General features: G+C 41.9%; 2 protein-coding genes across 3 annotated transcripts in view; one reads left to right on the top strand and one right to left on the bottom strand.

Annotated features, from left to right (window-relative positions):
* Positions 1 to 5,357, top strand: part of klf12b (Kruppel like factor 12b) — a 42,496-nt gene extending 37,139 nt beyond the window's left edge. Inside the window, 2 exon segments of the mRNA XM_031870068.1 lie at positions 1,139 to 1,296; positions 3,485 to 5,357. Coding sequence (XP_031725928.1) covers positions 1,139 to 1,296; positions 3,485 to 3,666 — 340 coding nt within the window. The 3' untranslated portion in view covers positions 3,667 to 5,357.
* A 596-nt stretch (positions 5,358 to 5,953) lies between these two features.
* The window catches only part of klf5b (Kruppel like factor 5b), a 9,543-nt gene continuing 339 nt past the window's right edge, over positions 5,954 to 15,157 (bottom strand). Inside the window, exons 1-4 of one of the 2 annotated variants that reach the window (XM_031870069.1) lie at positions 12,866 to 13,325; positions 11,220 to 12,126; positions 11,072 to 11,131; positions 5,954 to 10,733 (exon numbers count right to left, since the gene is read on the bottom strand). In XM_031870069.1, the coding sequence (XP_031725929.1) occupies positions 10,555 to 10,733; positions 11,072 to 11,131; positions 11,220 to 12,126; positions 12,866 to 13,042 (1,323 nt within the window). In that variant the 5' untranslated portion in view covers positions 13,043 to 13,325 and the 3' untranslated portion in view covers positions 5,954 to 10,554. Of the gene's footprint in view, positions 10,734 to 11,071; positions 11,132 to 11,219; positions 12,127 to 12,865; positions 13,326 to 15,157 lie in introns of those variants that run through there. The other variant, XM_031870070.1, reaches the window with a different exon arrangement.

Raw genomic sequence — 15,157 nt, forward strand, 5'->3', positions numbered from 1 at the left:
GTGTGTGTGTGTGTGTGTGTGTGTGTGTGTGTGTGTGTGTGTGTGTGCGCGTGTGTGTGTGCGTGCGTGGAGCAGTCATGTGTTTATCGCTGTGTTAAAGGACATGAACTATTCACCATCTACCACAACCCTACTTTCCTTTCTGTGTGTGCATGTTCAACATTGTATTCTGAGAAGTGGCGCACATTTAAGATGTGCCTCAGATATGACACTGCACTCCACTGCATGTGCTCAAAGGTCCACGTCCACGAGTTGCTACAGGGGCTTCACAGTTGGGAGTGACAAACGACACAATCCCCGGTGATACGGACTGGTTGGTTAATGGAGAGGAAACATTGCGGTGAAATGTATCGATGACAGGAATAACTCAGGAGTCATTAACCTCGTTGAGATAAAAAACAACAACTCCTTCATCCCTCCGTCTATGACTGATGAAAGTGGAAGAGCAGCGAGAATACCAGCCTTCTTACCTCGTCCGTTCCCTCACAGTTACTGACTGGCGGTGCTGCACTGCCACCTGCTGGTTACGCTGCTGCTTCACAACCCTTTATTGTATTACATACACTTAGTGCACAGGAAGTGATGAACGTACTTGACTTGTTTTATACCAATAAAAAAGGAACTCTTACCAGAACACTGACAACATTTGTGTTCCAACCAAAAAAATCAAACCCATTTCTTTTTAATTTGAAGTACAGTATCACTTTTGTCTTTGAAGTACTTTGTATATTGTATTCTTTGCATATTGTTGCCTTGTTATGCCTTGCAGTATATGTCACAAAACAATATGTTTCATAGCTTTATTTTCCTAAACTAGTGTAAACAGTGATTCTTAAAGGAACCCTGCCGACTAAACTTCACAAAAACAAAACGTAACAGTTTCTGAGCTGTTCCGTCACATCCACAAGTACTTTCATTTCTGCAGGTTTGTGCAGCTCATGGATTTCTTCTTTTGCATTACAATGTGGGAGAGTAGTGTCCATCAACGGCACATTCAAAAATAGTTCAGTTTCAGTGTGCTTTTGTTCATTTCCTGTATGATTACACTACTTACTCCAAACCTGCTTAGGATTAGGATGACATGTCATCTTCACGGTCTGACGGTGCTTTCCTGTCGACCCTTGCTCTCCCGTTGCAGCTCCATGTCCCCGTTCAGCATCGACAGCATACGGCGCCCCCGGAGGTCAGAGTCACCCGATTCCAAAAAGAGGAGGATTCACAGATGTGACTTCGAGGGCTGCAATAAGGTGTACACCAAAAGCTCCCATTTAAAAGCACACCGGAGGACGCATACAGGTCAGTAGGTCTCAGTGTGAACGGTTTGACGCTGTGATTATCCAACAGCAATGACATTTAAATGTTCAGAAGGTCACTCTCTTATTTGAGTCAGTGCCTTTAGGACCATATAACACGACATCGTGCTGAGGTTGCACTGAAAACCATTTTGGAGTATATGTTGTTTTGAAGGACTGATAAAGTTCAATTTGAATCTGGAACGGGTCAAAGTGCATAATTAATTCAAAATGTAGGAATGAATAATTAAAAATCTAATTTATCACACGGTAGGCATAAACCTATTGTAAATGTTCTGTGCCTACATCCATCAGCATCCTGCTACACAGTACCTGTGAAATGGCTGATCTGTGCATGTAAACATTTTCACACATTGGTTTTAACAGGACCAAACATATTCATTATAAAATGCCATTGATTTCATGCAGCTTGAGTGAAAGACAAAGGGGTAATCATGAAAATAAAAACCAAAAAAAAGATAACTAGACCTGCATCCAAATAGGCACATAAATCAAAACAAGTCCAAGTTATCCATGAAGATTTTGTCAGGCTCAAATCTGAGACCGTGATCATGAGAAACCCATGAAAGTGGCCTGACTTACTCTGAGCTCCTTTTTGTTTTTGACACTCAGATTGGCACATAGGAACATTTTGATGCAATGTTAGAAGGAAGGAAGAATTGTGGTTCGTTGTTTGTAAGGAATGCTTAAAAAAAAAAAAGACACCCATCACTTGTGGGATCGTCATTAGTTCCCTACACGCTTGGCTTCCTCCAAGTTTCTGTGTGATGCAATGTGCAGCCTCACCACTAGATGTCACCAAATCCTACACGCTGGCCCTTTAAGTCTGTGTGTGTAATCCTTAGCTACAGTATAAAACACATTAAAACACACATACGACGCTGCATTAGTGTTGCTGAGCATATCAAATAATGCATCGTGATGTCTTATAACAGCAGCCATAAGGCATTCGGTGTGGTCATGATACTTTCAAAAGTTTCTCGTAATCACTTCCTCTCTTATGGAGGGACTCTAAAGAGATTAACGTTTGACATTATAGTAGTTTATCGGTCTACCCATATTATACAAAAACATGTCTGTATCGGCTGCTCTTCAATGTTATTCAAATGAATTCAATACTTTAAAATTCCAATGCAGCGCATGGGTCAAAGTGTCCACTAAAAAAGATTACGATGTTTTGTGTAAATCTGTAAATGAGTTCAAACACGCAGAAGTTGATTTCTGCTCATGACCCTAAGCTCCCACTTTAAAAGTTACGATGCGAATGTAAACGTAACATGTAAATCTAATATTAAGATGTAACAAACACAACAGATAGAAATGGTAAAATATTGGCTTGAGTGCCAAGAGGTGGAGACAGAAATATTACACTAACTTTAGTCATCCAGTGTTTTAACCGGGATTCAATGCAATGTACAATTAGCACAATTCATTAGAAATATGCTCAAGACATATTCTACTTAATTTACAAAAATTCACCGCAGGCCATTTCAAAGTTGAGCAGCTGGCCGCAGCTTGGCCACCCCAGATGTAGACAATACAGCTAACCATGCTGCAGTGTTTTTCATCCCAGATATTAACTGATTTTCTAACAATTTAAAAATCTACTAGTTTTAGACGCTTGAAACTTGCCTGAGTTGTGTGATCCATCAGAGTGAACATCAATCTGATTGGAAAGAACGAGGACTTGATGTTCACTGTGATGGATTACACAACTCAGGCAAGTTTCAACACAGCATACGAATGATAAGAAAGCTAATTAATTTTTTTTTTGTTTCTTTTTAAATGGATGGAAACTACTGCATCTAAAATAAAATAAAAAACAATCTGTAGCATGAATTTAAAAAATGCCCGCAAAAATGTGGTAATGTTGGAGTTTTAGCTCCGAGCTTTCCTAACGAGTGTGGAAGTAAGGAGGGAAAACACCACAATGTTCACAAGCAATGATTTCTGTGCAACAATTGTGATTATTTGACCTCGTGAATTATTCAGACCATGCAATACCTTTATGATTGTTCAATGAGATATTATGTCATAGATAGAAAGTTACCAACTTTCTGGGAGACACGTCATCATTAATAAAGCATCGGGCGTGGCCACCAGCTTAGTAACAGTACTGAACATGTGACGTACCAGCTCCTGAGCGCTGCGTTTCCTGTCTCCCTCTGCAGGGGAAAAGCCATACAAATGCACCTGGGACGGCTGCACGTGGAAGTTCGCCCGCTCCGACGAGCTGACGAGGCATTACAGGAAACACACGGGGGTGAAGCCCTTCAAGTGCGCAGACTGTGACCGCAGCTTCTCCAGATCCGACCACTTGGCCCTGCACCGACGGAGACACATGCTGGTGTGAATCGGGAACGGACAGAGAGAGGAATCAAGAAAGAGAGACGGAGAGAAAGAAAGAGAGAGATCAATGAAACAGACACACACACACACACACACACAGGCAGTCGGGGGAGCGGGATCTCCTTATGAATGTTTTTCAGCTGGCCTGGACGCACACACCTACATACACACACACACACACACACACACACAGGCACAGATGCACACACACACACTCTCATCCGTCATGAGGAAAGGAGATGGAGATGTGCACAGGGCTTGTGGAGCACAAAGCAGGGTCACTTCTGGATCCCCTTTGGGCTGGAAGGAATGGACGGCAGGATCTGTTATTGTTATTCTTTGGAGTATAATAGGGAACTGTCTTTTACAGCACTGTTTGTAAATGTTTCACCTTGATTTTTAAAGATGAACCCGCACTCTTTATTCGGACAAAAAATATATATATATATAATGCAATGGCAACGGTCTCTTTTTTTTTTTTTTCTCTCTTTCTTTTCTTTATTGCTGCTTTTTCCAGCACTCATAATGTGAAAGACCCCAAAGTGTGGAATGGATTTCCTGCAAGAGCAGAAAGAAGAGAGGCCCGGCCTGGATCACAGGGAAGGACTCGGGCCTGGTTGGAGTTACAGGCAGTATTGTTGCGCCGTTACCAGCAGAGGGCGCCATTTCACCACGGATGGTTTCCTTTGCCTGCTGGAGCCTTCTGTTTCATTGAGGCGTCCCCTGTATAGAAGCTCAAAACGGCCCGGACTGTCCGTCTCATCGCCAGCAAACGGGGCCATCACAGCTACAATCTGAACGGATCAACCTCATCAACCACTTTTACAGACATTCATTGCTTTATTTCCAAAACGATGGAAACCGGACAGGCGTATCATCACACCAGCAATGACCCCGTTGACAGGGCCGGGCAACTCCCCAAATCTCATCAGTGCTATTCTTTATGTTGAGCCTCTTGAAAGCATTTCCTTAACAAAAAAGAACAAAAAAAATTTTGGTGGAATTTGTGCTGTGATTAGCAATCAGTTAAGTGCAATCTTAAAGGATAAATATACTTTCAGTATGACAACGTTCCGTTTATTGAATCTTGCGTTTTTGTTTTTTAAATGCCTGCTTATTGCTTATGTTCGACTGAGAAAAAACACAACCCCTCATGTACAGTGAACTTTGAAAACAATCAGAGGAGATTTACAGTATGTGAAGAAAAGAAAATAGAGGCACCTTACACTCTTTCATTCTGTCCCGATCGATCACTTTCTTATCCTTCAGCTTTGTTTTCTCTGCTGGGTTTGACAGTTTTTGCACAGCGGCTCTTGACCGGTAAGCTGAAACCGAAATCGGCAGCGGTGTTACAGAGAACGTTCGCTACCTGATGTACAATACAGAAGAGCAATACATACCTAGCAAAGTGACCGGAACTCCACACTTTGCCCTGTTTGCTGATGTCAAAATCGCAGGAGACGTTTCTAACTCGGGCCGACCTCCTCACTCTATGATTGGTTTTCGTAGCTCCAGCACGAGGTTTTAATCTGATCTTTTCATTTTTTTGTTTTATTTAGTTTGTCCTAAATACAGAAAGTCACTTGAAATGTTCTCACCTCAGACCAGATATGTGTTATCTGATTCACCTGAGATTTGGCTCCAGAAAATGCTGAAAAATGCAGGAATAGCATATGCATACACGCATTATATATATATATATATATATATATATATATATATATATATATATACACACAAATACACAATCTCTCTTAGAGAACACCTCTTGACCTTAGTCAGGAAATGTAATTTAAAAAGTGCATTTTTAGTCATAGTAACAGATATTGTTTAAGGTATTTCCGATACTCCTCAGGCTGTGTAAGACCTGCAGACATAAACTCAGAGCATCAGGCCATCCCATAATATTCAATAGTGCTGCTAAATGCATTTATTGGACGGAAGCCAGTAAAAAGAAATGGCAACCCTGAAAACCACACTCACACACACACGTCCTCACTTCTACACACATCCTCACTTCTCAGCCAAGTAGCCAAAGCCAGGAAGTCGCCTCCACACATGCACCCGACGTATGTGACACCCACTCGATGTAACGGAGAATGGTAATGTGTGGTATCATAATTTATGCACATTGTTTGCGCACATGTCATTATGCCCAGTTGTATTATCATTTTGGCAAAAGCATATCAGCACCTTGTTTGTCTATTAGTTCGATTTTCAAATTATTATTTTATTTCAGAATTTATAAGCGAAATAATCTTCGTCGTATTTTATCCTCCATATAATGTATAAGAACATTTTATTACTGAGGGGCCCTTCATCCTTTTGCATATAACTTCTTTTTTTTTCTTCTTCTGTAAAAAGGATCTTTTGAAATGTTGTAATATATGTGACAGTGAAGATGAAACTTATTACAAAGTTCTACAGCCTGTATATACGTTGGAAAAATAGGGCTTTTGATTAGTAGATGCAGGAAATACATTTATACGTGTAAAGTCTTTTTTTTCCAGAGACTGTAATTTATCTAATTTGATATACAGTGAAATGGGGCTAATGGTGTCCGTCTTGTAAATTACTACATGTGATGCCACAGAGCGGTTTGCTTTCTTCAGTTTGTGGTTCAATAAGTTCATGATCAAATCATTTGTACTCTCAAAAGGCTGAACCAGTGTTTGCTATAATCAACAAATTATTTATATACACATTGACCGTATTTAAGGTACTCTATTCCCTGTGTTTGCTATTTTGCTATACCCGGACAAGAAATGATATTGATCAAGCACATATCAACGACACGCGTACCCTGGTATTCAGTGTACGACGTTGCATGCCTTAACACGCCAGTTTTTTTAGTTTTTTTGCTCGATTCGATTGGACTTGAACTCGGCGTCTCCGCGGGACAGGGTGTGTGTTATATTTCCCTCCAGCATCCCTCTCCTCATTTGAAAGCATAATTTTGTAACGGTAACCAGGGTCAAAGTTATGCAATAATAATGAATAGTGCCTCATATTGCACAACTTGTAATATCAGCTGCTCTGTGCAGTTTGGATTTTTTTTTTCAACGCACGTGCTCAAATTAATAAACATCCAATGGGGAAAGCATAAATTTTGGACAATAAAAAAAACAAAAAACACTGACGACATTATGCAAGCGGGACCTTTAATGTTGAACTTTCTCCTCGCACTGAGCCTTACGCCATTGTGTCAAACGCAGCATCCTCCCATAACACTCTCACAGGACGCGTTATTGCTTTGCTCGCAATAAGTCACTTCCTCTTAGGGGAACAGATCCGAGTGGCGAAGGCCTCTCGATGCTTCAGCTCCATCCCATGAATTTAACATGGAGGACGAGGAAATCTGCAGAGCGGCGCCTTCGTTCACGAACACACACTTCTTCTCCATCGGTTCAATATCTAGTTTGACTTTCTGTTGTAACATCTGCTTCTGATTTTCTGGTTTTGAAGATTTAAGTAGTGAAGCCTATGTTTTTTCAAGTTTTCTGATATTACGTACAGTAATCGTTGTTCCTGTATTTATGTAAAGTGAGTGTAGTGTAAATATATTCAGATCTTTTCATTCTTACCGGGAAAAAAAAAACCATTAAAAAAATGAATTCAAAAAATGTGATAATGCTCAGCGTCACTTCAAAAAGGAGATTCTGCTCACGGAATTCCACGTCTGTAAAATAAATTTTTAATCCTGATATTTTTCAAAACTTCAAGAACAGGTGTCCTTATTTTTTTTTTCTGTTACGCTTTTCTTTTCTTTTTTTCTCCAAGAGTTGTTGAAGTATCCAGTCAGTGTTTTGCCTTTTTTTCTCTCTGTATTTTTTCATATGGATGGAGCTGTGAAATTAAAATAAGTTCAAACATATACATGTATATTAATATGAATGGAGGCATGAAGGTTAATAAAGTTGCATTTTGTATGTAACACACTGGCGTGGGAGCTGGTTGCTGTCTGTGACTGAGATGGATGGTATGCGGGTTCCGTGTCGCAGATGACATCTGAGTCCTTTACTCACGTTCTCCGGCATTCAGGAACCTAATCTTGGTATTAGGGGAGACATTTGAAGTTCTGTATGATATATACGGTACAGTAGCTCGTACACAGAGTAGAGTACTTCCCGTCGCTACTTATTTTTTAATTCACAGTATCCACGTAAAACCTGAAAATCCTCAATCGCACACATTAAAACGTTCTGATCCTCTGTGTAATATCGCATTGCTTTGTTATCATCTGCGCCGAGTGGTATTCTAAGAGCCGGTATGTTTTAAGAGTTTAAGCGCACATCCTGTACGGCGCTCTGTAATATCTGGATCTGGATGAATGTCTCTGTCAGACGGCAAAAGGATTCCGATGATTACAATAACAAGGTTTCAATTCCCACCGCGCTTAGCATATTCGGTGTGCACTACATCACAAGTGTGATTTATCGCTCACGGGAGCCTGTGTACTGTGCCGGCATGTACTGTAGGAGCAAAGCGAAGCACGTTAGTGGATAAGAGTGATATTGTAACAGTCTCCACGGGGGAACTTCCTCCGCGCTCAGGAAAAGCTCAGACAACTCCTCTGCTTTGAGCCGTAACTCATGTCAGGGACAATTTCCAGCAATTAGGGGGGAAAAAAAGTCACTGTGTTTTGTTTGGATTGCACAGAATTGTCGAGGATAAGAAGAAGCGCACAAAGTTCCTGAGAACAGATCACGTGTCGCTGTTCCACAAAGAACAAACAAAAAGAACTCGAGCAGACATCTATTTATCGAGTTTTTTGTACATTTTCCATATCAATTTCTGTTCCGTTCGGTTGTTTCCTCTTTACAAGTGGTCTACTAGCAGTCCTCCTTCAGAACGGTCTTTAATAAATTTACAACTTGTAGCTTTTAACTAACTTTTAAAAAAATTGCATAATTCATACATACATGCTATTTTCATACAAAATGCAAAAACTGTTAAGAAAAAATGACAAACAATGCCAAATCTATTTTCCATATCCTTACTGATAACTAATCCACATCAGTAAGCTGTTGCAGCAGGTGTTCAAAAACACCTGAAAATAACTTTTACGAGATAAACATTACTGTAGTCTCTTACAATCTAAAAGTGACCAAATGTAATATGGGAACACAGTAATAATGTAGAAAAAAAAATATTTAACAATATATATTTTTTTTTAAAACAGACATTAAAAAGCAATATTCAACACAAAACTTTTCTTTGTACTGTAAGGGTCGCATTGGCTTCATAGCACATTTTGCTCAATTTACGCTAGCTCTTATGAAGCTAGGACACAACGTTCATCTTCATGCCAAAATACGTGTACATATCTATTTTAAAAAGTATTGCAACAATTCTCTGGCACATCCTCCCGCTGAGCTAGAGAAAGTGATAACAGTGTAGACTGTAGCAATATTCTAAAATTTGATCCTTCTTAGCCTTTGAAAAAATATTAATAATATTAAACAGTCCCTGCTATTAAAAAAAAAAAGTTAAAAATCTTTATACACCCGAAGACAATCAATGGATTGTATCCTTAAACAGCAGATTATATATATATAAAATATGGAGGGGCAGCTAACACACACAATCGTTTAAGCGGAGTACCTGATAAAAGAACAGTGTCCCAACGGGGATGCTCGGTTTTTCATTCGTCCACCCCTCAAAAAAAAAAAGAAGAAACAATCAGTTAAAGGCACTTAAAAGGTTGTTTTCGATACGTGGATCGCAGTCAAAGAAACCAAAAGCTAAACACAGATGTTAAGACTGGCAGGTGCTCAGTCTAAGACATCGCTTTGAAGACAAATCATCAGTAACATGATAATCCTGTTATGTTAGGTACCGACACACAGTTTGCAGCAGAGTTAAAGTCTCGAGGCGAGCGAGACTGAATGTGTCCATCGTGACAGCTGCTGCTGGCATGTCACGCTGCACTCAGAGCTGCTCCTCCACCACCTTTCAGTGTACAACATGGTTGAAGTCAACATGGGACGAAACAAGACCCGTTTAAAAAAAAAACCTCTTCGACCATTAAATAAAAAACACGCAGCGTACCATTGAAAGTCCTGAAACCCAAAATGCACCATTTATTATTTATCTCTGCGCCCACCTGAAAGATATTTAACACTTTCTGTTGTGACAGTATCTACGTTGCAATGTAGTGGGAGCATAGATACAGAACATTCATAATGCTGTCCAATACGAATAGGATCTAACATCTCGCACCCATTATCTTCCTTCCATTTCAGTGTTATGAGTAAATGTAGATTTTGTTCCGAGGATCCTCAAAAGTGTTTGAAGTCGCTCGCCACACGGCTCCTCCCACTATTTATTTCTCCTACTGTGTCTTTAAATAATCCACACATGACTGCTTTTACTTCTTATATTACACACATACAGTCTACCCTTTGACCATGCTGACTAAAACAACATGTTCTCTGGACCTTCCAGTGATCCTACATCTGCACTTACAGAATTGTAGTTTGCTATTTTTACATGAATTAAATAGTTGACACCGTGTTGATACGATATGTGATAAAACTTGAAAAATAAAATGCTGACATTTGAAGTTGTCCGCGTACTTTGCAGTGCATGAATATAATTTCGTCGTTACATCTGGCTAATGATTTTTGTCACTGACATCTTTGCAAATGTCCCCTGATATTGGGGGTGGATGCGTGGAAATAAAATAAGGCGATTGTAACGTTGTTTTTTTACAATAAAGGAAACAATTACGTGCAGGCCAGCACTGCTACCAATGTCTCCCCACGGGGGGAGTGAGTGAATTAATCCACAGTTTTGAATTTGTTTGATTTCTGATATGCCTGCTCTTGCGAAATATAAAAAAAGAAAAAAAGAAAAGAAGATTGGCGGTGCTTTTGCTGGAGCAGGGTTTCTAGCTCTGGTGTCTCTTCATGTGTAGGGCCAGGTGATCGGAGCGGGAGAAGCAGCGGGTGCACACGGTGCACTGGAAAGGCTTCACCCCGGTGTGTTTCCTGAAGTGGCGAGTCAGCTCGTCGGAGCGGGCGAAGCGCCACTCGCATCCCTCCCAGGAGCACTGGTACGGTTTCTCTCCTTCAGCAGACGGTGGGGAAAAAAAAAAAGAGAAGCAAAATGAAGCTACGGCAGATGGACAACATCATATTTATATATCCTTCCCTTAATAAATAACATCACTTAAAAAGTACCGAACACTCGCAGATGTGTCGGACGACCGACAAATGAGTTTCAATACTTTTTTTCATCCGCGTGCGTCACACTGTGAGTCATTAATCACAGCGGGCCAGCGGTGAGATGTGGGCCAGGTCTGTCAGCACACAGAATGTGTCCGCATGCCAAGAGCAGATCTTTCTGCCAGGCAAACAACGCCGCTTTCACCCACGAAATAAGAAGTGCAACTCCGAACATTTTACCTGTGTGGGTCCGCAGATGGGCTTTCAGATGAGAAGACTTGGTGTATACTTTCTTGCATCCTAAAAAGGAAGAAAAAGAAGAAAGATCGGTGTACTGTCCTACTTGAATTTGAGTTTTAGTGTTGTAAATTGAACCCAAACATCTCACCTGAAACATCACAGTGGTGAATCCGCCTTCTGTCCAGATCCGGATTATTCCTTCTGTTGTACTTAGCGGAAGCCGCCTGGGCCAACACCGGGGACAGCGGGCCGGGCGTCAGGCTTGAGAGATGGACTGGCTTGGGACCGGGGCTTTGGACTGATCCGATGCTGGAACTCTGGTCTGGGTTTTGGATTGGAGCTGCGCCAGGTGCGCGTCCTGTATCGGCGGGATTACGACGGGCCTGAAAAGTTAACTTGGAGGCGACGCTGGCTTCGTAGGAGGGAGGTGGGGACAGATTGTGAAGGGGCTCCTTGCCCCCTCCCGGACTCGGGGGATCCGAGTTTGGCGGGGAGGGCGGCAGATAGGTCCGTCTCCGCTGATGGCCCGGGTGCGGATTAAATGGCAAACACTCACGCTGAGGGCTGCTTGTGGGTTTGGCAGAATTCTGCGCGGGGACCGCATGGCCGTTTGGAAGACTCAAAGGGGCCCTGGGGATGGACCTCAGCTGGGACCGATGAACGAGCTGCTCCATGTCAGAGTTCAGAAGCTGAAACAGGGGGACATCCTGGAAATCTGTCACTTCCTGTTTGATAAAAGATCTACCGTTGGCTGCACCGAAACCACCCGGGTACTCTGGGAGTGGCGGTGGCAGCGCTCTGTCACCCTGACAGCTGTGCCGCATCTGAGGGTGCGACGGCTCCGTTTTGATCTGTCTCACAGCCCTGCAGAGACCCGGTTGCAGGTACGTGACGTCGGGAAGGAGCAGGCTCATGTTGACGCTGTACGGGGAACCAAGGTCCTCGGTGAAAGACGGCTCCGGCGCGGTAAGGGTCCCCATGTCCCTGCACAGCGTTTTGGAGTTGGCTGCGTACTGCTGGTGCGGGGACAGGTAGCTGTCCATCTCTGATTTAAACTGAAAAACAAGAGCAGGACATTTGTAAAGTTGTGTTAAAACTTTTATCTGTTTGATTGAGGGTGTCACATGTGTTAGCAATGCACAAGTTTCCTTTAACACTGGGCCTTGAACGCCTCATCTGTCTTCAAGTGTTCTAAGATTTAAAAAAAAGATTGCCCCAAAAAAACAGAACCAGAACTACCCGCTGGTAGACTTACAAACAACTAAACCGAACTGGTGTGAATCCATGTGGGGATGCATCCAGGGGCCTGCACTTGTGTACACACGCGCTGCCACATCAAAAGACGCAACCCCTCCCTTTTCTTTTTAACTAGCAGAGGAGCAGACGCCCTTCTGAAACGCTCCAGCCATGAGCCGGTTGGAAGAAGAAAAAAACCGCGGCTGAAATTAGCCCATCCAGCTGCAGCGCAGTGAGCAGCATCTCCTCCCTCGCAAGTTTCAGGAGCGTTCAGGTGTGCAGCGTTGCCTGTCCCGCTTGTGATCACAACCCAGTCGGTGCATGCCAAATATCATCAATAAAGAAAGAAAACAAAAACAATTTGCAGTCACGTGCTGGGACACTAGATGTGGACATTACAACGCGTGCACAAACGCGCGGGCCTGCCTCTGACATTACAGTCTCGCATGTTTGCGTGAAACAAGTCTTTCTGCGTCAAAATCATCCGGGCATCAGCAAACATTGTGACGCTCGGTGTTGAGCAGATGCAGAAGTAACAATGCAAAAAGATGCCCCTACCAGATTATAATCGTGGAAAGAGGAAGTTCCCGGGACGATATCCCTCGTGCGACAGACCGCTTGCCCGAGATCTTCGCCTCTCACGCAGTCGGCTGGCAGCGGCGCGACGCAGCTGTGGAGAAACTGCGCGTCCTGCCCCGGAGCGACCCAAACGTGACTCCTCACGGCAGCGGCCATTAGAAATCGGCGGTGCTATTCGAAATCTCGCTCGCAAATAAATCGAGCATATGTGTTTTCTTTTTATTGTTTCGACAGGATCCGCGCGAGCAAAAGAGCCGGCTGTCAAACGTTCATTCTCCTCTATTTTTTTTTTGCGCTGCCTTCGTCAAATTACGCAACTGCGTGATATCGGCGCGTCTGCAGGGGCGGAGCCGAACGTGTACAAAATAAACAGGATCAGTCGTAGTATGATGAACGCTAAGGAGGACAAAAAATGTCTTAAGTATAAATAACTAAATGCATTAATAAATGTATAAATAAATACAGGAATAAATAGATAAATGCATAAATAAATGTATAAATACAGAAATGAATAAATAAAAGAATAAATAAATGCTGAATTAAATACAGAAATAAATAAATGCTGAAATGAATAAATAAAAGTTGTTACATAAACAGGACATACATAAATAAATCTATTTCTACATTTCTGTATTCCTTCATTTATTTATTTCTGTGTCCATATGTTAATGAGGTAGGCGGTCCGAACCTCATTCTTAAGCAGGATTGGTCAATAGGGGAGCAAGACAGAAGGAACCGATTCCTAGCAAATCATCCCTGTAGACAACATCAAAAAACTAGTTAGCAGCACTAATGGCTTCCACAGTCTGCAGCTGGGACTGCTGCGCGAGGCTACTGTAAGACTGACCGCCTGTGTGTGCTTTGGTACGGTGGAGGGGCTCACGGCAGCACCCGCTGCTCGTTGAGGACAGTAACTGCAGAATGATACGTGCTTTCATGTCAGAGTCTCCAAAACACAAGAAAAGTCTCCAATAACACCAGAAAAAGTCGCTAGATTTGTCGCTATCGCTTTTGACAAAAAAAGTTGCCAAGAGGATTTGGAAAGTGGCCATATTTAAAGAGAAAGTCGTCAATTTTGCAACACTGGGCTAGCCAACTTCAACGTTACTGTGCAAAGCAGCAGTAGTAGACCAGAAGCGATCACACTCCTGTGACCAATCCTGCTTTAGACAGAGGTTAGGACCTCCCACCTCATTAGCATACAGACACATAAATAAATTAAATGTATTTCTTTATGTCCTGTTTCATTCTCAACTTTTATTTATTTATCTATAGATTAATTTATTTATTTCCATATTTATTTCAGCATTTATTTTTTTACACATTTATTTATTTCAGCTTTTAATTATTCTTTTATTCATTTATTTCTGTTTTCAAACATTTATTAATGCATTTATTTATTTATACTTAAGTCATATTATATCCTCCATAGCACGACGTGGTTGTACGATGAGGAGAGGAGGGGTGGGTGAGGTAGAAATAACACCAAACAAGATGGTGGGCCGGATGAAGATGCGTGAGAGGTATTTGCATGAAAGAGCAGTGCCTAATTGGTTTTAATTGGTGTTTTTCATTGATCAGGTTTAACAGGCTGAGTGGCTTCTTCAACTGCCGCAAGTGACTCATGTGGCAGAGGGCCAGCGGCCTGGAGGGTTTGAAAAGTTGAAGCGGAATAAAGTGCAAATTGTATTTAAAGGGTTGATTCCGTCTTTCTATTTTGTTACCTTTTAGACCAAGTACCCCTACACACACACACACACACATACACACATACACACACATTGAAATGCTCTGGTGCTGGTCTGGCATGTTAAAAACGCCACCGCGTTGCAGCTGTCTGTCAGGACTGCGTGCAATTGATGTCTAGCATTCCAGAAGCCAACACACAAACACACACACGCACGCACGCACGCACACACAGACACACACGCACGCGCGCACACAGACACACACACACGCACGCGCACACACACAGACACACACATACACACAAGGCACTGGATGTTTCCATCAAAATAGCTCAACATTTCACTTAAACACACTAAACACAATGATGATAACAATAATAATAATAACTTTATTTATATAGCACCTTTAAAAACAGTTTACAAAGTGCTTTGACAGACAAAGCAGCAAGAGCATGGCAATAATAACAACAGGACGCTCAGTGAGACAGTTGATACGATAAAAATAAACAAAGAAATAATATATATATGTATGTACCTATATATATATATATATATATATATATATATATATATATATATATAT

The sequence above is a fragment of the Anarrhichthys ocellatus genome, unplaced genomic scaffold (assembly GCF_004355925.1).
Source record: "Anarrhichthys ocellatus isolate YVR2014 unplaced genomic scaffold, GSC_Weel_1.0 scaffold51, whole genome shotgun sequence".
NCBI classification, from domain to species: Eukaryota; Metazoa; Chordata; class Actinopteri; order Perciformes; family Anarhichadidae; genus Anarrhichthys; species Anarrhichthys ocellatus.